Below are 21378 nucleotides of genomic sequence, written 5' to 3'. Positions count from 1 at the left end.
GGTAGTTACAATTATGGAAGAGGTATGTAGATGACATTGTGCTTTATAATGGAAGGAAGAAAACAATACATAGGTACACATTTATAATAATTTAGAACATCTCAGTTATATACCTGTCACCAGTTATAATCTTAAAGTGACTCAAGTCTTAAAATCTGTATAACAATCACATAGTTCAAAATTAAATTCGGTAAGGAGGTCGTTTAGCAATATATTCTTTCACTCCGGGCAGGTTTCTAATCTCCTGAACGAGAGCCTGTACAGTAGGGTAATTCTTCTCGATTTCGGTATTAAAAACGAGGTTTGCCGCTTCCACAATGCCAACTAAGACGAAATCGGCCCAAGAGAGCTGGAAATGTCATACAAAAAATATTAATAATCCTGAATAATAATCAATAATGTAACAAGAAACAATAATTATCATTTAATGAAATTTAACTTTATTGCATCGAGGACTAGCTGTAGCGCTATATGTAATATTAAATATTAAAAGATGTTTATTATTATTATATTATTATTATTGTTATTATATTATTATTATTATTATTAATATGTAAAGGGCGAGCTGAAGGCTCATAACCCGTAACATAAACTACAAACTAAACTTAACAGTAGCGGGCCTGGGCCCAAGTGGGCAAGGACCTCGGCTCAGGGCGCTACTGAAGACTTCCGCCAGAAGGGCGTGCTATAGGAGACAATCTACCACTATACGTGCTGAAGTGAAGGTTTCTGCGACCTCGCCGGCGAGGACGGTTGGTGCGTGAGGGACGGGACTGACTAGCAATCTGGTTGGCCTTCAAAGTGGCAAGAGTGATAGGGTCGTCAGGGTTGTTGAGGACTTCCCTTGGCCGACGGGTCCTACGTACGCGGTGGGGGTGTTCCCTGAGGGGGTCGTAATTGCATGCAGCCACCACGAGGAGGTTGGGGTGGTGAGGACCAGAGTCGAAGTATTTCCTCGATGCCTGTTTCATGAATTGGGTTATTGTGGGGAGCCGTAAATCTATGTGGAGGTTAGTGTTGCGCAGGTACCACGGGGCACCCGTCGCGTTGCGCATGAATCTATTTTGAAGAGCCTGCAGCCTGCTGGTGTATAAGCGTGGTATTTGCGTGAGCGAATGCGAAGCTGGCGTACGTCATGATTGGGTATGTAATGTAATATGGAAAGTAAATTGCTTAGAAACACATATCTGCTCCACGTGGGTTACTTTAACTAATATATTTTTCATCACACTTGCTCGTAAACAGTGTCATGACATGCAGGCAAAGTCGATCGTAACGTCCTTAATTATGCATACTGGCTTTTCATTATATTATTGCCCTGCGGAAAAAAAACTAAACATTTGCAATTTGACTATTTTAATAAATTTATTTTATGAATTCAAATTATTTACTTTATAGCTAATACAATGTGACTGCATGCATCTGTATCTTTTATAACATTTTAGTTCGACTTGTATTACCTATACAAGAATACCTGGAAATTTATTTAAAAAAAAAAACAGAATCCCGCCATTCGCAAAATCCGTAAATGTTGTGTTGTGAAGCGATATTTATTCATACAAAAAAAATATATCGTTATTATGTTATGAAAAACATTGTATGTAAGACGCACGGTAAAAATACTTTCGTTAATAATATCTTATTTACCGCCCTGTACTTATAATACATGTAGTACCTTGGTATTCGAGCGATTTATATTATTAGTAATAACCGTATTATCTTACTAATTGTTCATTGTGTTTCGAGAGCATCATAATGCGATAATAATACTCTAACCAAATTAGTTATAGCTATTAAATGCCATCGTCTACTTCACAAGTCATTATTTTCATGTGTGACATATATTATTACTTGCGTTAATTGCGTATTTCCACATAGGTATATTATTACGAATAAAAAATTATAAAGAAAATAAAATTAATGAAACAGATTCCTTTTACCTTCCCACCAAAGTGTCCGTTGTTGTTACTTAATTCCTTTTCGAATCTGGACAGGTAGAATTCGACTGATTCACTCAGGAACGTCTTTTTTAAAGCTTCTTTTTTTTCAGGATCTTGTTCTCTGGCTATAGGTTTGGTATCTGAAATTATTGTGGTACAATTAAAAAGAAAATAGACAATATACACACATTAATTGACTATAACACGTGATGACATATTATATTTTACGACTAAAACACAACACTTAAAAACACATGGAAATCACATGCCTCATTATTAATTAAGTAACAAATAAATAAAGGGTACCTATAACAGAGTGTAATAACTTTTTTATAATATAAAAATAGATCTCAAACGTTTGTAGAATTACGTCTATTTGCCAGGTTTTATTGAGATCGGTTAACGGAACGTGGGTGAAATCAGGAAAACAAGATTCATCCCCAAGTTAGCCACCCTTAGGGGTAAAACAGTTTTTTCGAACTTGTATGGGACCACTACTCCTTTGTAATGAAAAAAAAACATCGAAATCAGTTCACAAATGTAAGTGAGTGAATAATCGCGTAACACACAAAAAATACAGTCCAATTGAGATCGGTGAAAAAGTAGAGGCATTTTGATGTATTTTACTTTATAAGTACTGTCGGCTACATGAACGGGTTAAATGTAAAGAGAGAAGAAGATAAAATAACACTTACTATTCCAGAAGTCATACACATTTAAAACAGCAGCATCCAATACAGCTTGATCCCATGGGTCAGAAGGCAAAAGGTCGGTCTTGCTTGCCACGTAACGGGCGATTGCTAGTGACTGATTCAGAATACGACTTCCTTCTTCATAGAAAGGTAATTGACCGTATGGTAGTCCTGGAATTGGGAAGGTCATAAAGTTCAGATGAAACGTTTTTGTTCTTCATACTTATTCAAGTAGGTACGTTAGTTCTAAGAAAGACAAAGTAATATTTCGGAACTTTCAAGAGTACCTTTTTGGTCAAAACAATAAATAAGTCCATAATAATTTAGTAATTCGATTATAGAAATGTAGTCCTACAATTAAGATCGTTATATAGTTTCAGGTGAAATATTAGAATAAGGTTGTATTTCGGAATTTTCCGCAGTAGATACTTTGTTTTATGTATGTGACAGGTACCAAATTTAATTAGGGCATGTATTTAAATGATAATTTTCAATTTACAAAGGCAGCAGGCTAAAAAATCTAAACGGTCATCTTTTTAGTGATTAATCCCTTTTCTCTAAGACATGAAATTAAAACAATGTGTGTTTTAATTTCCTCGAAGCGAATGTTTGATTTGTATTTAAAATTAAATTAACTAAATTAACTTTGATAGTTTCATGTTGATCCTCAAAACTAAGACAAATGAGCATTAAAAAACCTGAAATCATATTCGGAAATGCAATCCAATTCGCTGCTGGTACCCTTGATCTGATTGTTTATATAAGTGTGATCAGAAATCTGCTGTGAGGCCGGGAGTGGCTATAAGGGGAGGTTGACGACCACTCAGAGTGTGTTTACCCCGATTCAGTTGAGTAGAATGTGAAGTCCGTTAGGGTGTTTACTCATATTAATCAGTTTAAAGTTGCATGTGCACCTTTTTGTGTAGGTTTTCGGTATTATTCTTTAAATCATGGCTTTGGTATCCAGAATAAGCCCTTTAAGTCGTGGTGCCAATTTTCAACATCATGATTACGAATTGACAACTCAAAACAGGAAAAAGAATGCCATCTGCATGTTACTTTTAACTGTTATAGCATCGTGGATGTGGAGAAGGTTATGGGTTATTGGTGAAAAATAAAGATTGTTAAGACAATTAATAGTTTAATTGTTAAAACTTTAAATACTTACGCCGAATTATTATAGAAGAGCTTAGACAGAGACAGAGGTGTATACGTCAATATTGATTGACGTCTTTTTGACAACTATTTTTGAGACAGGTGGAGTTACGTTTATGAATAAAACAAGAACAAAGACAACAGAAAATTGTCTATGAACAATAACAGCTTATTATTTTGCATTTATCTACAGTTCAGTAATTAGTCAAACTAAATCGATATCTCCAACCATCGAGTTTATAACCAGAAATAGAGATGAAATAAGGGCCATCCATCCCTGGCAATTCATCAGGTAAATGGGCGTTATATCACTTCTCGTTTGCGCTGTAATCACAAATTAAGAAACTGAAATAGTACAGCGCCAACAACTTACTTGTGTGTACGTTTCCATATATTCCAAAAATATTTTGTATTTATTGTAATGAAGATAATATATCTCTAACAATGGAAGGCTCTTCCATTCGGTGGTGTGGAAAAAACAGATTGAGAGAGAGACGGGACACATTTCATCGGTATTTAATATTCTCCATTTTAGCAAAGCTTAAGTTAAACTGGTCGAATTGAAGTGAAACAATTGGCGAAACCAATCAATTGTTTCGAATTCGGGCTGGCCAATCGGAGCGCAGTTGTCATCGTTAAGATTTGGCAGAAAAGTTTTCAAACAAATTAAATGACATTTCGTCTCCATTTCTGGTTATAAAGTCGATGCCTCCAACGGACACTAACTAAAAACAGTGATGACCAAAAAATTAAGTTGCCGAACTTAATTTTTTGGTCATCACTGTTTTTATTTTGTTTTTTGTTTATTTTTTCCGAAAATTCGTTTTTTTGTTTTTTTACGAATTTTGTTTTTTGTTTCTTTAATTTTTAAACAAAATTCGGAGAGGATAATGTTAGTAATTAAAATAAGACTGTTTACATTAAAAACAGAAAATAACTTAACAATTAAGTTGGCGTAGTGTCCATTGGAGGTATCGGAATAGAATGGAAAGAAACACGCTTATGAAAATAATTACGTAAACGAAGGGGAAAAAATCAATATTGTTGTGTGCGTATTTCAATTGTTCAAACTCGTACTTATGTGCTTGTTCCTGTTAGTCAACAATAAGACTACAATGCCCGGAGCAATTGTTTTTATCCATTACGCAAAATTTGTAATCTTAAAGCCGAGTACTCATTAGCGAACTGTAACTGTAACGTGATAGATTATTAACGTGGTTCTAGTATGTACACGTGAATCAGCCTTCACTTGCTAGAATAAGTACCTTAATTGTCGGGTCACTGCGAACAGCGCGAGTTCCGCTCGCGGCAAACTCGCGAACCACGTACACACAATAATTTTTAGTACCATAACATGCAACGATTACGGTCACAGATCGCTAGTGAGTACCCGGCTTAAAATGTCTCCTAAAATGTAATCATAAATTAAATGACACTCACTGTCCTTTACTTCCTTGATGGGCCAATCCTTCACTTCATATCGGATGTCCTCAAACTTCTTTCCGGAATAATGCAAAATATACCTGATAGGTTCAGCAAGTATATTAATGTTGAAATAATGTAGTTTAGAAGACATACTGCTGTCTGTAAGTTACAATTCACAATGCCGATTATACATATCCATCACTCAGTGTCCTTGGGCAGCAATATACGAATTGTTTTTATGTAATATCTCCTATGTGTATGATACAAGGTTAAAAATTGCGTAAATGATGAGCATCGACGACCAATCACAATGAATTGTGAATTATACAGTCTGATAAGAAAATGATTACCTAATTTTTACTTCAACGAGTGGCGAATGCTGGCACCGCAGTCACACTGAGTACATTTAGTTGCCAGGTAACTGTGAAAGTATATACACGTGAGCTGTTATTCCCATTTACGCAAGTATTATTTCACGTTCTGTACACGTCAATATGTTTTTCATTTATGAATATCACCATGCATTTATTGGAGTGTCTCTATTTTGACAAATATTAAGTAGTTAGAATTTACTGTCAGTCTTTTTATATGAAGCCAAATAAATTCAACAGGAACATTTTAGTACCAGAGTTGACCAGAGTAGTGCAGTTAATCAGGTTTACTAACATGGTGCTGCACCTACCTTAGGATAGTACCTATACATCGAGTATATAACCTGAAATAGAGACGAAATAGGGGCCAACCAGTAATCACTTTTAAATATCAACTCTCGCTTGCGCTGAAATCACAAATTGGAAAACTGAAATGGCACAACGCCAACAACTGCCCTGTGTGTACGTCTCCGTATATTTCAAAAATATTCTATGGGGGCTATTTCATTTAGTAGTGTGGGAAAAACAGCAAAACATCTAATTGCAAAATAAACGGAATCACATTTCATTGGTAATTAAATATTAAATTTTCGTCCATTACAGCAAAGCTCAAGTTAAACTGGTGAATTTGGAGTGAAACAATTGACGACACCCGTGAATTGTTTCGAATTCGGGCTGGCCAGTAGAAACACAGTTGTCATCGTACAATGATGTGGCAGAATCATTTTCAAACAAATTAAATGACATTTCGTCTCTATTTCTCGTTAAATACTCGATGTACCCACATAACAATGGTAAAGTGACGTTATGTTTATACTGCTCAGAATTTCTCATTAACCCCAAAATCATTAAGACGATTAGAGATCAATACAGCATTTTTTCTCTCACAATTAATAAAGAGAAAGCACAAAACGCTTAAGCTAGATATTGCAATTGAAAATGTCAGTCCTTTTCACTGATCCTATTATATTGATTAGACACTTTAATATTGAATTTACAGGCTTACGCTTCTGACATGGAAAATAGTCAAATGAAATATTTCTGTATTGTCAATTGCTTAAACTCCCAAGACAATCTAACAACAAATACCTTTCTCGCTGCTTCAAAAGGTTTTTATCTAGAAGAGGCTTACCGGACAAAGTCTTCGCTGACAGCGGTAGAAATTTGAAAAGCGTTGAGAATCAGTTAGCTGTATTGTACAAGCTTCAGACTTGGAGTAAACATCGGAAACAAGTAATGTATTTTTGTCGCAAAGAAATATTCTTAATTTTTATTTCACCCTCAGTTACTTACCTGTTTTTGCTGACCTCGTCAAGGCTGCAGTAGCATAAGAAAAAAGTTTTATTTGAAACGAGCATTGCAGAAACTGTTTTTGTCGTATGAATAATTAAATAATATTTTAGTATGAACAAAAACAGCTTAATTCAAGACCATGAGTGGCTAAGAGTTTACAAGATGAGTGACAAATAATAAATTATAAACGTTTTGGTTCATACCTTTCTTATATTCATATTTCTTGTTTACATTAATTTCAGGGGTTTCCTAGTGCGGGACTGTAGTGTATTGACATAATATACCATAGACAATAGACAATAGACAATATATGTCACACTGCAGCTCGCCGTTCCCGCCATGACGACACGAGACAGTGGCGTGAGCGAGCATGTATCGCACGTGTACGTGAAGCAACAAACGTTGTTTCATTGAGCTAACCCCCAACAAACGCCACAGAGACTATGAGTGTGTACGTTATTAATTACGCGGGCCGCATTATAAGTTTCCGGAATGAATAAGAAAAAAAATACTATAAATGGTCAGAAATTAATTTATTGTTTCTCAAAATATTCTCCGTTAGCGTTAATGCATTTTTTCATACGAATGAACTAATTTTGAAAACATTTATGCCACTCCTTCGTGGCCTCCTCTGAGACATATTTTTCATACTCTTCGACAACCTCCGGCAGTTTCCGGAATGAATAAGAAAAAAATACTATAAATGGTCAGAAATGAATTTATTGTTTCTCAAAATATTCTCCGTTAGCGTTAACGCACTTTTTTATACGAATAAACCAATTTTGAAAACGTTTATGCCACTCCTCCGTAGCAATCTCTGAAACATATTTTTCATGCTCTTCGACAGCCTCTTCAGGCGATGAAAATCGTTGACCGCGTAACTAATTCTTAATTTTTGGAAATAAATAAAAGTCACAACCAGATAAACAATTTCTAAAATGACGCCACAATGTAAAAACAAGTGACAGTCAGATGAAATAAACTGTATTCTACAGCCAAAGAGTTCCATTTTCAAATGTTGTAATTACTTTTTAAATATTGTTTATGTAAGTAGCCAGTTCCGGAAACTTATAGTGCGCCCTATGTATATTCTATGAAAAATACAACCATAAAAGTTTGTGGAATTACATCTATTTGCCAAGTTTTATTGAAATCGGTTACTGGAAAGAGGGTGAAATCATACATACCGGATTCATCCCTTAATTTACTACCCTTAGAGGTGGAATATTTTCTTCGTTTTTAAATGGGACCACTATTGAGGTACATAGGTACTCCCTTTCCAACAAAATGGAATCATTGAAATGGGTTTACAAATGCCGGAGTGTTCTAACATACATACAAAAAATACAGTCAAATTGAGAACCATCTCCTTTTTTGAAGTAGGTTAAAAAGTTTTTTTTTTCGAATAACAAGAATTTGAGCAGACTGATTGCAAAAAAACGTGAAACCCAGTAGAACAGTTAATCTATTGTAGTACAGTCTGTGCTTTGAATAAGCATTTGTAAATGTACGTTATTATGAAACCTGCACTTGGCAACATCTATCTTAAATTTAAATTAAATATTTAAGTTGTGGTATGAAAGATGATGTAGTGACAAGGATAGAGAGAAGGATGCTTCGGTGGTTTGGTCATGTAGAAAGAATGTATGTAGGTAGATTGACGGCACAAATTTATAGAGCGAATGTGGATAGAAGTGTGGGGAGAGGTAGACCTCGGCGAACACATCTCAATAAGATTTAGGATGTCCTTAAAAAAGGCCGGGTTAAAAGTAACAAGAAAAAACGGGCATGTATGAAGAGGTTGATGGGAGTGGAGGAGGCGAAGGAGGTTTGTCAGGAGCGTAGCAAGCAGAGGCCCATAGTCTCTGCCAACCCCGGTAGGGCATGTGTATGTATGTAATATTTTCTGTTTTGGCAGCATTAGGAATGCTGTCATTCTCTTTTGATTGACCAAGCTCTCCACATCATAGTCATTGGAGCTTCATGAATACTCTCATCATCCTCAATGTATAAATAGACCTCGCAATAGTCACCATTGGCGTATATCATTTCTGTATTTTAACGCATACGAAACGTAAAATAACACATGCGTAAGAAGTAATACTCAAAATCTCGCTGACTTTAAACCATCTTATTGTGTTTACTTCAATACTTGTAGTTACGATTTATTCATTGAGACCTACGGTCCTTCTTCGTTTACATATAGGATGAATAACACTTTCATTCATCCTATGTGTAAATAAAAAAGTGCCGTTGTTGTTTATACCAAAAAGTGACTTGAATTTAGACTTATTTGGTTGGTTTATTGGGGTCCTGAGTAGCTCAATATCACTGCGACCATCAATTGCCCTATTCTAAGAAATTCACACTTACTTGATCTTTAAAGAGAAGTTTTGTTAAGAAAACCTGCCTGTGTACAGTTCCCCGGCTATTTGCAAAATAAGCAAAACTTGCACTTTGAATAAGCAAAATCTGGGTAATTTGGTATCTTTATTACCCTAATAAGGCTTTTAAACTAGGATTGTCTCTCAAGCAGAGCCCGTGGGATCGAATCTGGGCTCGCACCTTTGAGTTTCTCGGATTTTAATTGTTTCTGTAACCGAACGGTTACCATGCTGGTCTTTCCCACGCAGATATCCCAGGATCGAATACCGGGCTGGGAGAAATTGTCAAAAAGAAACTCTTGAGTTTGAGTGTAATTTGCAGCTGTCTATATGTGTTCGTGGCACCCACGATACTTGGTTTCTCTAGTGCGGGGAATTGTGCGTTATCTTATATTACTTATTATTATTATGTCTATACGAAACTTTATTTTAAATTTACCATGAGCTTTTCATTCAAGGAAAACACTGTGATGACGAAAAATGTGTGAAATCCCTTTTGGCCAGCGTGGGGGATTATGGCCTAAACGCTCGCCTATGAGGAGACCCGTGCCCAGCCATGGACCGTAAATAACTTAAATAAATGGGTGATGATAACGAAAAAGAAAAGTCTATCAAGCTTTAAGACATATTTAATAAACAAATCTGAATTCAAAGAACTACTCCACAATTAGAGTGAATAAGGTTTCCTATTAGCTATGTACTCCTTCACTCCAGGAAGATTTCTGATCTTCTCAATAAGAGCCTGTACTGCTGGGTATTTCTTTTCGATTTCAATGCCAAAGTAGAGGTTCATGGTTTCCACAATGCCAACAAGAACAAAGTCGGCCCAGTAGAGCTACGCAAAAAAATCTGTTAAATAGCTGCAAAGGTAGCAAGAGATAGATAGATAAACACTTTATTCACTAATATGACACAAATACAGATTGAATACAATTTTTGTCATAGCAGTAAAATGGCTCTGACTCAGCATATGCCTAAGTTCTCTAAGGCGCTGGTTTTCAGTCAGAAACAACGAAGAGGGACCTATCAATAACATTATTAACTATTGTTAATAAAACTCATCTAGAATAAACTTTGCATTATATTACTACATAACAGTGACCCAATGTCGTAAGAGCAAATGGATAGAATAATCGAAGCGACCGTAGTGTCATAAGTGCTTTAATTATGAATCAAAGAAATACGTAATTATTTTAATTTTATAACGTGCTTTTAAATTTACCCAAATAAGATGCTCTTTTAACAATAGATTCCTACAGTCCAGAAAACTTTCTGGCCTTCGGGATAAATGCTTGCATAGTAGGTTTTTTCGATCCGAACTTTAAGTTCCACAATTCCACAATGTCAACAAAAGTCGGCCCACCCGAGTCTTACATAAAAACCGTGACTCAACTACGTGGTGACAATGCAAGCAGTGACAAATTTCAACGCAAGCTCGAGTAGTCAACTCGTACTCTTTTGAAATTTTGAATAGGTAATCATTTAGTAGTTACAATCACACACTTAGCGAATGCTATGATAGTAGCCCTTACCTTTCCCCCAAAGTGTCCATTATTGTTCTTCAGGTGCTTTTCGAATCTAGAGAAATAGAATTCAACATTGTCGTCTACGTATTCCTTCTTTAAAGCTTCTTTTTTACCTGGGTCTTGTTCCATGAACCACATTTTTATTTCTGAAAATGAAAAATTCTTTGATTAGATACTGTTGAAAATGTTTTTAAATATGAATACATTCCACAATCTACTATTTCAAATTATAAACATTAATTTTACTTTCGAATTTGCTTTGTCATCAACTTCAATAACGGCCTTTATTAACCTTAATCACTCGATTATACATCAACTGATTTCAATTATGATAAATATTTTATTCCAGTTTATCGAAATAAAAAGAACTTATCACACAAAATTTTAATCTTTAATTTTACGATCAAGCGGCCTTGATTTTATTATATAATGTCAATAAAACTGTCGAAATCTAAAATACATTAAACTAACCATACAAAATGGAGATTAAAATTTGGTTTTCTACGACTTTTTAGCCGTGGCGTTATCTACGAGAAATCTATGAAAGTGTTTCGTCACCCAGTTGGGTAACTTTACAGCTACCAGCCAGCTGGCTAGAGATATCGCTATTAACAGTAATTGAATATCAATTCAATACAAATTTAAAAATGGAGATTGTTAAGTGTTTATTATTTCTCCTTTAGATAATTTAAGTTTTTATTTTATTAGTACATGCATGACGGCATCCACATGTGTTTGGTCTGTAACGGCATCAGATAGAAAAAAATTGAAAGATGAAAATAAAAGAATATCTATAACTATAAGGTAAAAGGAATCAATTCAAGTTACCTACTGTTAGAGAAGTCATAAATGTCCAATACAATTGCATCCAACACAGCCTGGTCCCAAGGATCGGAAGGTATGAGACCAGTCTTACTAGCCAAGTAGCGGGCGATTGCCATCGATTGGTTCAAGCTGCGATCGCCTTCTTCATAAAGAGGCATCTGGCCGTAGGGAAGTTCTGGAATTGCAAACATGTTTAATAAGAATCATTCTTTTTAGAAAGTAAATTAATTGCAATATTTATTTTATTGAATAGCGTGATTGTTTTACTACTGCACTAGTTTGTTGTTATTATTGATAGAAAGACCGAAGAACACAATGTAAATTTCTTTCGATCTGACTATACTCGAACCAGCATCTGTTGCTTCACCGTGGCCACCGCTCCTACTAACTGAGTTAAAGACTGAGTCAACACCTCTTACGAATCTCTCTATGTGTTTGTTTTTAAACGGCTTTTTGCCGTCAGCGCCACCTATGAGAAACTTGAAATAAATTAATGATCTAAGTAATGGTATCACATAATTTTGGTAACCATCGTTTATCATTGTATCATCTTATTGTAAATGCTAGTCAAAAGTCTGCCAGTTTCGGTGGATTTACTGTAATAGTTTTCCAAAAAAATGCAATCAAAAGATAGCAGTTATTTAGGCTTTCAATTCACAATATTAGTTTTCTCAACAAATGCCTTTGGATCGTCCTTGACGAAGCGATTATTATGTTATTGCCTACTATGTTAATTCTTGGCTTCATGGATTCATGCACATTTTATAGTAAACAGACTCCGTGCTGAGCCATTGCAGACGCAAGCTACTATTTTGACCGCCATTTGTAATAGCATTATATCGAAACCTTTTTCTTGCAACTAGCCTAACAGGTGAATGTAAATATGGGGTGCACGAAAGGAACCTCCACAAACAACGTACACAACAATCAAATCAACGTACATGAGAATCGGCGAGTACCTTACGCCGATTGGCAAATTCTTTCCACCACGATGAACGCAAATGCCCAGCTACCACACCTTTATGCACATTAATGGCGAATCTGAGCTCTGTTTACTAGGCAACAACATTTAAATTCCTCTGAATAATACAACCGCGCGATCGCCGCGCGGCCTCCGCTTAGACCAAATTCAAGCCAGTCTCGCTCATGTGCCCGGGACGATCATTTATGTTAAAACGTAAAATATAAATGAATAGAGCTTATTTGACCATGACAATTAGACGCACGCGGTCGCTTCGCGGCGGCAACGCGGGGTGAGCGCCATGAAATTCGTGTGGAATAAATGCGCCTATAAAGTGTATGCCATCGATACGACAAGAAGATATAAATCCAAAGTTTCATTTTCTTACAATTTTGCTGTGTTGCCATATTGCAATTTTATACACGTTTCAATTTTATTCAATTCAATTTAAAATAAATTACTTCGATAATGGTTATCTAATGTATAATTGTAAAACCGCAGAATTGTAAAACCATAATTTTCTGCGCTGTGTGTATCTTTGCATAAAATGTTTTTGTTTTTTATAGCCAAAAAATCCTATTTTTAATACGAAAAATCTGTTACGTACTGTCTTTGACTTCCATGATGGGCCAATCCTTCCTTTCATAACGGATATCTTCAAACTTCTGTCCAGAATAGTGCAAAATATATCTAATGGCTTCGCCAAATCCATTAAAATTAAAATAATATAGTTTTTGAGCCATTTTACACTCTTGCAGTTTACTATTCTAAATGACGACTAAGCGAATAATAATTTAGTTTTATCTACCATTTGCTCGAATATTGCTTTGCATATACTATGCCTATGATAATAAAGGTCAGAATTGCCCAAATGAGTCATAGTTACGTTTTTACGTTGGTTATCTTATCTTAAAATATACAGGCTGCAACAATAATTTTCTCATACTTTTTTTTTCTATATTACCAAGTGACGGGACGAACAAGTCGTGCGCCTGGTGTAAAGGGCATGCCTGTCCATAACAGTTGCAGTGTCACTCAGAGCTTTATATCGCAAAGATCTGAGGGGCACTGCCACTGCGCCTGTCACACTGGGATACTGGGATAAGTTGACAAGTCCAATGTGCTTGTAATTTCACCAGTATCTTTACTCTTCAAAACTGGAAAGCAGTAATGCTCACACGATCGCGACACGATCCTCTCCACGTGTCCGAACCAGCTGATGATATCATTATAGAATATTTAATAATAAGGGTATTTATAAGTATTAAATATTCAATTTATAGTTTTATGTCAAATTGTAGACGCACGTGTGCGTAAATACCTTCAGCTTTTCAAGGAAACCTGTACCAATGTTGAAATAGTGGCACATACTTGGATTTTATTTTCGAACAGCCTATATCTGTTCATCGTGTTAAACAGGTTTTATGGCACTACACGCTCTGCGGCAGCTGCGAACCGGTAGATTGAAGATTTTTTGTAATTCGTAAATTATGTTGTATACCTTATAACTTTAGATGTCCTTATTACACAATACTTTGTTATGGTTGATAGACTATTGCTAAGAGGACTTGCAAAACTCAGACAAATCTCTTTATTGTTTGCTGTAGGAACTGAATAAACAGAAATTATAGCTAATTTTTTAATATCCTTTAGTTCTTTTCACTGTTGGAAATAAATATTTCCCAGTAAGATTTTTAGACCTTTTTATTAATGGCGCCAATACATTATTAAATAATATATCTAACAAGATAAACGAAAAGGTAATAATGATAAAATAATATTAGAGAGAAGTAAAAATGAGATAGGTAATTACCATGGACCAATTTCTCCAAAATTGATGATGTGACTGACAGCCTGGAAGTAGTTTATATTATATACATTTTAGTGGCAGTAGAGCTCCTTGTGAAAGAGTTCGTCTGGGGTAGTACTGCCACCTTACCTATTTCTGCCGCCAAGCAGTCAACAGTATGTCAGCATTGCTGTGTTCCGGTTTTGAAGGGTAAGGATGCTGGTGAAATTATTGGCACATGGGACTTGTCAACTTGTGTCTCAGGGCGACAGGCGCAGTGGTAGTGCCCCTCAGATCCTTGCAATTTAAGGCTCTGAGTGGCACTGTAACTGTTATGGATAGACGTGTAGCTTACCATTAGGCGCACGACATGTTCGTCACGTCACTCGGTCTTATAAAAAAAAATGGCCGTCGATATCAATTAATTCGTCTTTAATATGAAATATAAGAAGTCAGTATTTTTTCCCTCTTTATTCAAATTTTGATCAAGAACCAAAATTATTGTCTGAACCTTTACAAATATGCATGTCAACAGATGGCACCGTGTGTCACTAACTAATTTATAAATTAACGCTTCCTAATATGGGTAGATGGCGCTAATCCTAAATAAAATAAAAGAATAGCCCGCATTATCAATAAAAATCTCTGCAATAAGCGCCATCTAGTTGATCTCTTCGTTATCACTACAAATTAGAGTAGCTTTGATAAATTGCAACTTGGCAATGTAAAACAAATTAGTCACAAAAATAGCTTGATGTTACTCGTCGAGACTTTTGGTGTACCAGAATCCGCTGTCTTGTATTCCTATTAGCAGCCTTCTTGAGTTTTGGTCCATAGTAAAAATAATATAATCAATAAAAAAACGCGTAAATTAAGGTTACCTATCAGTAGTAATAACGTTTGCTCGAATTTTCATAACCTTGAAAGTAATTTTGAGAGGAAAATGTTTTTTATATTAAACCTAATTTTTTTTAACATCAGGAAATCCTCATGGATACCCTGCGCCCGGGGGAGGCGAAGGGTTATGTCGGACTCCTACCGACTAAAACCTGACGGTGTTGCATCTACTCACCATGTGCCGAAGTTACAAGGACGCTTGTGTATTCTTCCGCGATTCCGACGGTGATTGGTCCGACAGCGCCGAAACCCATCCCGGGGAGAGTTCTTGACTCCCCGTCAGCAATCTTGAGAGGCAGACGTGAAACACGTACGCCGCCATCTCGAGTCCACCAGTAACGAGTGACGAAGTAACGACTCCTCTAAGTCTGCCGCTCATGGACCCATGTCACGGGGACTTTCGCCACCCGTTGCCCATCTATGTCGACAACTGGAGAGCCATAGCTCTCCTTCTGCGACTCACTCTCCGACGACGAATCTGGCCAGGGGCTGTACCTTCCCTTTCCATTTCATGAATCATTGCGCGAACTATGGTCGGGAGAAAAACCTAACTTAACCTAACCTAACCGAACCTAATCGTGTCTTTGCGATAAACATCCAACATATCCTGAAGGAACAACGGTTTCGTTATAATTCGGTTTTCGGTGTGATGAAAATTCAAACAAACGTTATTTCAGAAAAAATAATCGTGACAGGTTACCGTAAATTAAATACCATGCACTAGTCATGATCCGGAAAAAAGGATAATTCTTTTTCCTCTACTATTTACAGTAAGTCGTAAGTCCGTTCAAACTCAGGACGCTGTTCTCGAGTTATAGGTCAACAAACAATAAATAAATAAATAACGCACACTCTCATAGCCCTGCACTAGGGAAACCTTGTGCCATGGGGGCCATGGACACACATTTAAAACAGCACAAATTACACCTAAACTCACAAGAGAAATAAATGTAAACCATACCAATTTTTCTCCCGACCCGGGAATCGGACCCGGGACCTCTGCGTGGCAAACCAGCATGCTAACTGTTCGGCCACAGAGGCAGTAATTGTAGCTTTTTTATAAAAAGAAAACCGACCTCAAAAATTCGTGGAATTATATCTATTTGCCAAGTTTTTTTGAAGTCGGTTAACGGAAAGTGCGCAAAACAGGATTCATTCCCGACGTTGCCACCCGTAAGTGGAATATTTTCTTCAAATTTAAATGAGACCAATACTGAGGTACTTCTGCCACTACTTATGCCACTACTTACACCACTACTTATTTCCAATGAAAAAAGAATCATCGAAATTGGTTCACAAACGGGTATCCCGTAACATACAAAGTGGGGTTTGTTTCATACGACGACGCAAAATGATTTATCTGCCGACTCACGGGCGTAATGACAACTGACTTGGGAAGGGGTCACTTTGGTATAAACGCTTAAAAGCAACTGAATAAAATACGTTCGTCTGGCGCTCCAATCGAACTTCGGTCGACCGCAAACTGCGCAACTCAAAAGCGCAACTCACAACTCAGAAAATTAGGCTCGTCTGGCCTCACCTTTACGGTCAGTTTGATTGAGTGTAAAGGTATCGATACCCATTATTTTTTATTTCTCCTTATCCCATCGATGGCATACATTATAATACTAGCAATCATGGTGATGACATTAGCCAGTCAACGTATGTTTAGCGTCCTATGTTTTTAAGTATCTTATTTTGCTCATAACCGGCAACAAGTTTTCCATGGCTAATGTTGCCTCTTGTTTTAAACTAAGTGGAGTACAATCATTACTTTATTTTCGTTATCGCTCGTCTCACTCTAACCATCAATCTGACAAAATATCCCTCATTTTATCATTTTCACGACGAAAATACGAAAAGACGAAAAAACAGAAAAGATTGCCAAAGCACTTTGGTTTATTTTACCGCATTTTTCTTTTTTTTTAAGTTAGCGATATAGGTAGGTATTTTTAATTCTCGCAATCACTAATACTAGGCAGGTGGCTGTATGAGTTATCCTTTGCCTGTTTACATAGTTCATTGTTAGTAGATAGATTTAAAAGTTTAGAAAAGTGGACAGTAATGTATTTTTATACTTACTTTGCAGGCCTTGGCCAGGAAGAAGTCTCACTATACCTATATGACTAACTTCCCGTGTTCGTTTTTTTAAAGTAATGTAAACATTTCCGAACATGTTTGAGAAAATTGGTATTTATTTCTGACGTAACGTACCTGTGATTTGCATAAGTTACTTTTAGTAAAGACGATGTCACATTGAAACTACTGTACCACAAAATGTATTTAATAATAACAACAATCATATAGATCAAATTTAGACGTGGTAAGGAGGCCTTTTAGCAATGTATTCTTTCACTCCCGGCAAATTTCTGATCTTCTTAACGAGCGTCTGCACGGAGGGATAATCCTTCTCGATTTCAATATTAAACAATAGATTAATCACGTCCACAATGGCAACTAAGATGAAGTCCGCCCAGGAGAGCTGGAAATAACAAGTCAAGAACGTTATTAACCCTGAATAGTGTCGAAGGTACAGTTATCGATGAAGAACACTGTGCATATTTCTTTTATTTACGAAATGCCCTGTTATTTTTTCCTACTACAAACGAAGAAAATTAAATGACGGGGCACTGCTTTATCATGTCAAACCAAAACACTGCAAGGTACATACTGTGTTTTGTAATTTTATTGCAAAAACAATCATTCATATGTTGTCAATAGAAATAGCTTATTTTGCAATGTAAAATAATAATAGCTGGATAGGTTTTTTAATATCTAATGTACGAAGTAAGTTACTTAAATTTACCTTATTTATTATTGTTGATAGTTATTAACCCCAAAAAGTATAAAAAACTGAAAAAATTAATAGTACTATATTAAATAGGATTAATAATAATATTTAAAATCTAACCTAACCATCATGCTAAATTTAATTTTTTTTTTTCACACACAGGTAGTCCTGCACTAGGGGAACCAAAAAAATAATATTTAGAAAAATTTTGTTTAGTCACTTTCATTGAAAATTATTCAAATTCTTTTGAGACTTTGCAAATGAAAATATGTTTTAATTTTATTTTACTGCAAATAACCAAATTAAAAATCTGCATCGAGTTTAAAATATTACTTATTGTATTTTCTTTGTAGTTACATAATTGTCCTTGTCAAGTGTTATATCGATTTCGTTACGGTCGCTTTGTTGATTAATATTAGCAACGTAACGTTATGAATAGCTACATTCATTTGGTTATATAATAACAATTGTGTGTGAAATTGCTAAATAAATGATACTGCCTCCGTGGCCGAACGGTTACCATGCTGGTCTACCTTGGAATTTGTGCTTGTCTATGTGTGTGTCCATGGCACCCGCGATATATGGTTTCCCTAGTGCGGGGCTAGGAATGTGTACGTTATTATTATTTATAAAGGCGTAGGATATGCAAAAACTCAAAAAAATTACAGAATATTTTAGATGTCTATTGTTTTCAATCGATTATATCGACTACATCACTAGTTATTTCGGGTGTCCCATTTGTTTTTACTTAGAATCATTTCATAGAAAAATAATAATGAAGACAACAAAACCATTGAATTGGCTTCCTCTTACCTTTCGACAAAAGTATCCGTTGTTGTTCTTTAGTTCCTTTTCGAACCTGGAAAGGTAGAATTCAGCTGATTCTCCCAGGAATTTCTTCTTTATAGCTTCCTTTTTTTCCGGATCTTGTACTCTGAACCAAGGCCGGGCAACTGAAATTCATACCAACGTTATTGTAGTAACCTCTTGTAAAGTAACTTTGATTTTTTTAACAGCTCTATTAACCATTGAGCATATCAAACAGATAATGAATATCAATGTAAAATTCAATACTTTTATAACACACATAGACAATCACAAATTAGACCTAAACTCACGAAAGAAGTAAATGTAGGCCATACATTTCTCCCAACCTGGGAATTGAACTCGGGACCTCTGCGTGGCAGTCCAGTCTAGTAACGGAGGTAATTAAAATAAAATAAATAAAATTTGAAGTTAATAACGTAAGATATAATAACTTAACAACATATAATAACAGAACAAATAACATAAACGCTGCCTCCGTGACCGAACGGTTACCATTACCTATGCAAGGTCCTTGGTTCGATTCCTGGGCCGGGAGAAATATGTGTATAGCCTACATTTATTTCTCTCGTGAGTTTGGGTGTAATTTGTGGTTGTCTATGTGTGTATCCGTGGCACCCGTGACACAGAGTTTCGGGCTAGTGCGGGGCTATGTTGAGTGTGTGCGTTATTATTATTAAATCTATTCATAGTCTCTTAATAAGATCCAAGCGAATAAAATTTATTAATTCCATAAAAATTAAATTTACACTTCCCGTGTGATCTTTCAATGGAAGAAAGCTGAAATAGCACTTACTAAGGAAGAAGTCATATACATTCATGACAGCCGCGTCCAAGATAGCTTGATCCCATGGGTCAGAAGGCACAAGATCGCACTTGCTGGCCAAGTAACGGGCGATTGCTAGTGACTGGTTCAGTGAACGATTTCCTTCTTCATAGAAAGGTAGTTGACCGTATGGTAATCCTAGAATTGGGAACTTCATAAAGTTTCATATGAAATTGTCCTTTAATACGTGTTCAAGAACGTTTGTTCCACGAAAGAAATAACAAGGTGAATTTTCGGGACTTTCAAAGGTACTTTCTTGTGCCCGGTGCAATTAAAAGTCCATACCACAGACCACATAAACATTCTTTTCTTTCTTCCGTGGTCCATACATATTTTGTAACTGAATTAGTTCATAAAAAGTTATACAGGGAAAAAAACAAACAGAAAAAACAAAAAAATATTTATTATTGAGTTTTACACTCAATAATAAATATTTTTTTGTTTTTTCTGTAAACGAAGACCAAAAATTGTATGAGCATAAAAATCATTGCATAAAAAATACCTACGTATTCACTAATGTTCAAGCTTTATTCGACACAAAAATTTATGTGAAAAGTTGAAATGCTTATTGTCCGAAATAAGCCCCCTATTTTCGGCGCCAATTTCAACTTCAAATTCGAACCATTTATTCTGCGATGGGTGTAGCCAATAATGCTATAGAGAATTCTATTAAGATTTCCTAATATGAATTACAAAACAACCGAAATAAGTAAACAATACGGTTATTATCTATGTAGTTATTAAGACGTCGGTTCGAATCCGGCCGAATCGAAGGAATTTTTTCTGAGTGTTCGATCTTTGAATTAATAATTGTAACAAACTAGTGGAGTAATTTAACAAAAAATAATTTAATATCAATTCAATTAAAAATTAAAATCCAGTGAATAGCGACATCTCTCGCCAGGGCCGGTAGCTGTATCTAACTGGGTGATAAAACTTTCATAGATTTCTCATAGATGGCGCTACGACTAAAAAGTCATTGAAAAACCAAATACAAAGACACGCCAACAAGCACATAGAAAAATTCGTGAGGTCCGCTGGCTCGTTCCGTGGTTTAGTTGGTATAGCGTCTGACACGCTTGATTTTTCTGAACGTTCGATCTTTGTCAATAATTATAACAAACTAGTGGAGCAATTTCACAAAAAATAGTTGAATATCAATTCAATAAAAATTTAAAATACGATTATTTACAATTCGACACAACAGAAAAGTATATCATCTGCATAGTGCTATTAGATACTTAAACATTGTCGTCGTCGGTGTGTTTTTTAATACGATTTAATTTCACAGCACCCTATTTTGACTGATGCAGTAATGAGTTAAAACAGAATAAAAAAAAAAGCTTATAGGAGTGACTACGTTACGTTAATGATGGCCATAAGGGACTAATAATATTCTTTTTTTAAACTTATTTGTTTCTGTTATATTAAGTGCAACCGTTGATTACTGTATCTATAGTTATTGTTTTTGTTCATTACGTAAAACACATGAAATTTTATAATGTAATCAATGAAAAAAAAGGAATGAGTGATTTACTTACTCTCCTTAACTTCCTTGATAGGCCAATTCTTCATTTCATAACGAATGTCTTCAAACTTTTGTTCGGAATAGTGCAAAATGTACCTAATGGACTCGGCGAGCCCATGAGTATTGAAATAATGTAGTTTCTGAGCCATA

The 21378-nt window shown here is 35.7% G+C and overlaps 3 protein-coding genes across 4 annotated transcripts; all 3 read right to left on the bottom strand.

Moving 5' to 3' along the window:
- Window positions 1-77: 77 nt before the first annotated feature.
- Window positions 78-5363, bottom strand: LOC113225503 (glutathione S-transferase-like). 2 transcript variants are annotated; one of them, XM_026457818.1, is made up of 4 exons: window positions 5228-5363; window positions 2636-2803; window positions 1941-2080; window positions 78-349 (listed from the first exon to the last, which is right to left on the bottom strand). In XM_026457818.1, exons 1-4 carry the CDS (start codon window positions 5361-5363, stop codon window positions 182-184), a joined length of 612 nt encoding a protein of 203 aa, XP_026313603.1. In that variant the 3' UTR covers window positions 78-181. The 2 variants fall into 2 exon arrangements, with proteins under 2 accessions (XP_026313603.1, XP_026313605.1); XM_026457820.1 differs by having other exon boundaries at window positions 1941-2065.
- A 4422-nt stretch (window positions 5364-9785) lies between these two features.
- Window positions 9786-13315, bottom strand: LOC113225510 (glutathione S-transferase-like). The gene is made up of 4 exons (XM_026457827.1): window positions 13180-13315; window positions 11619-11786; window positions 10793-10932; window positions 9786-10095 (listed from the first exon to the last, which is right to left on the bottom strand). The coding sequence occupies exons 1-4, from the start codon at window positions 13313-13315 to the stop codon at window positions 9928-9930; spliced, it is 612 nt and encodes a 203-aa protein (XP_026313612.1). The 3' UTR covers window positions 9786-9927.
- A 4106-nt stretch (window positions 13316-17421) lies between these two features.
- Window positions 17422-21378, bottom strand: LOC113225505 (glutathione S-transferase-like). Its single transcript, XM_026457821.1, has 4 exons — window positions 21242-21378; window positions 19671-19838; window positions 18863-19002; window positions 17422-17740 (listed from the first exon to the last, which is right to left on the bottom strand). The coding sequence occupies exons 1-4, from the start codon at window positions 21375-21377 to the stop codon at window positions 17573-17575; spliced, it is 612 nt and encodes a 203-aa protein (XP_026313606.1). The 5' UTR covers window position 21378; the 3' UTR covers window positions 17422-17572.

Source organism: Hyposmocoma kahamanoa, unplaced genomic scaffold (genome assembly GCF_003589595.1).
Source record: "Hyposmocoma kahamanoa isolate Upper Pololo Valley unplaced genomic scaffold, ASM358959v1 161, whole genome shotgun sequence".
NCBI classification, from domain to species: domain Eukaryota; kingdom Metazoa; phylum Arthropoda; class Insecta; order Lepidoptera; family Cosmopterigidae; genus Hyposmocoma; species Hyposmocoma kahamanoa.
Note: the sequence above shows the minus strand (reverse complement) of the source record. Positions and strands in the feature narration are given on the sequence as shown.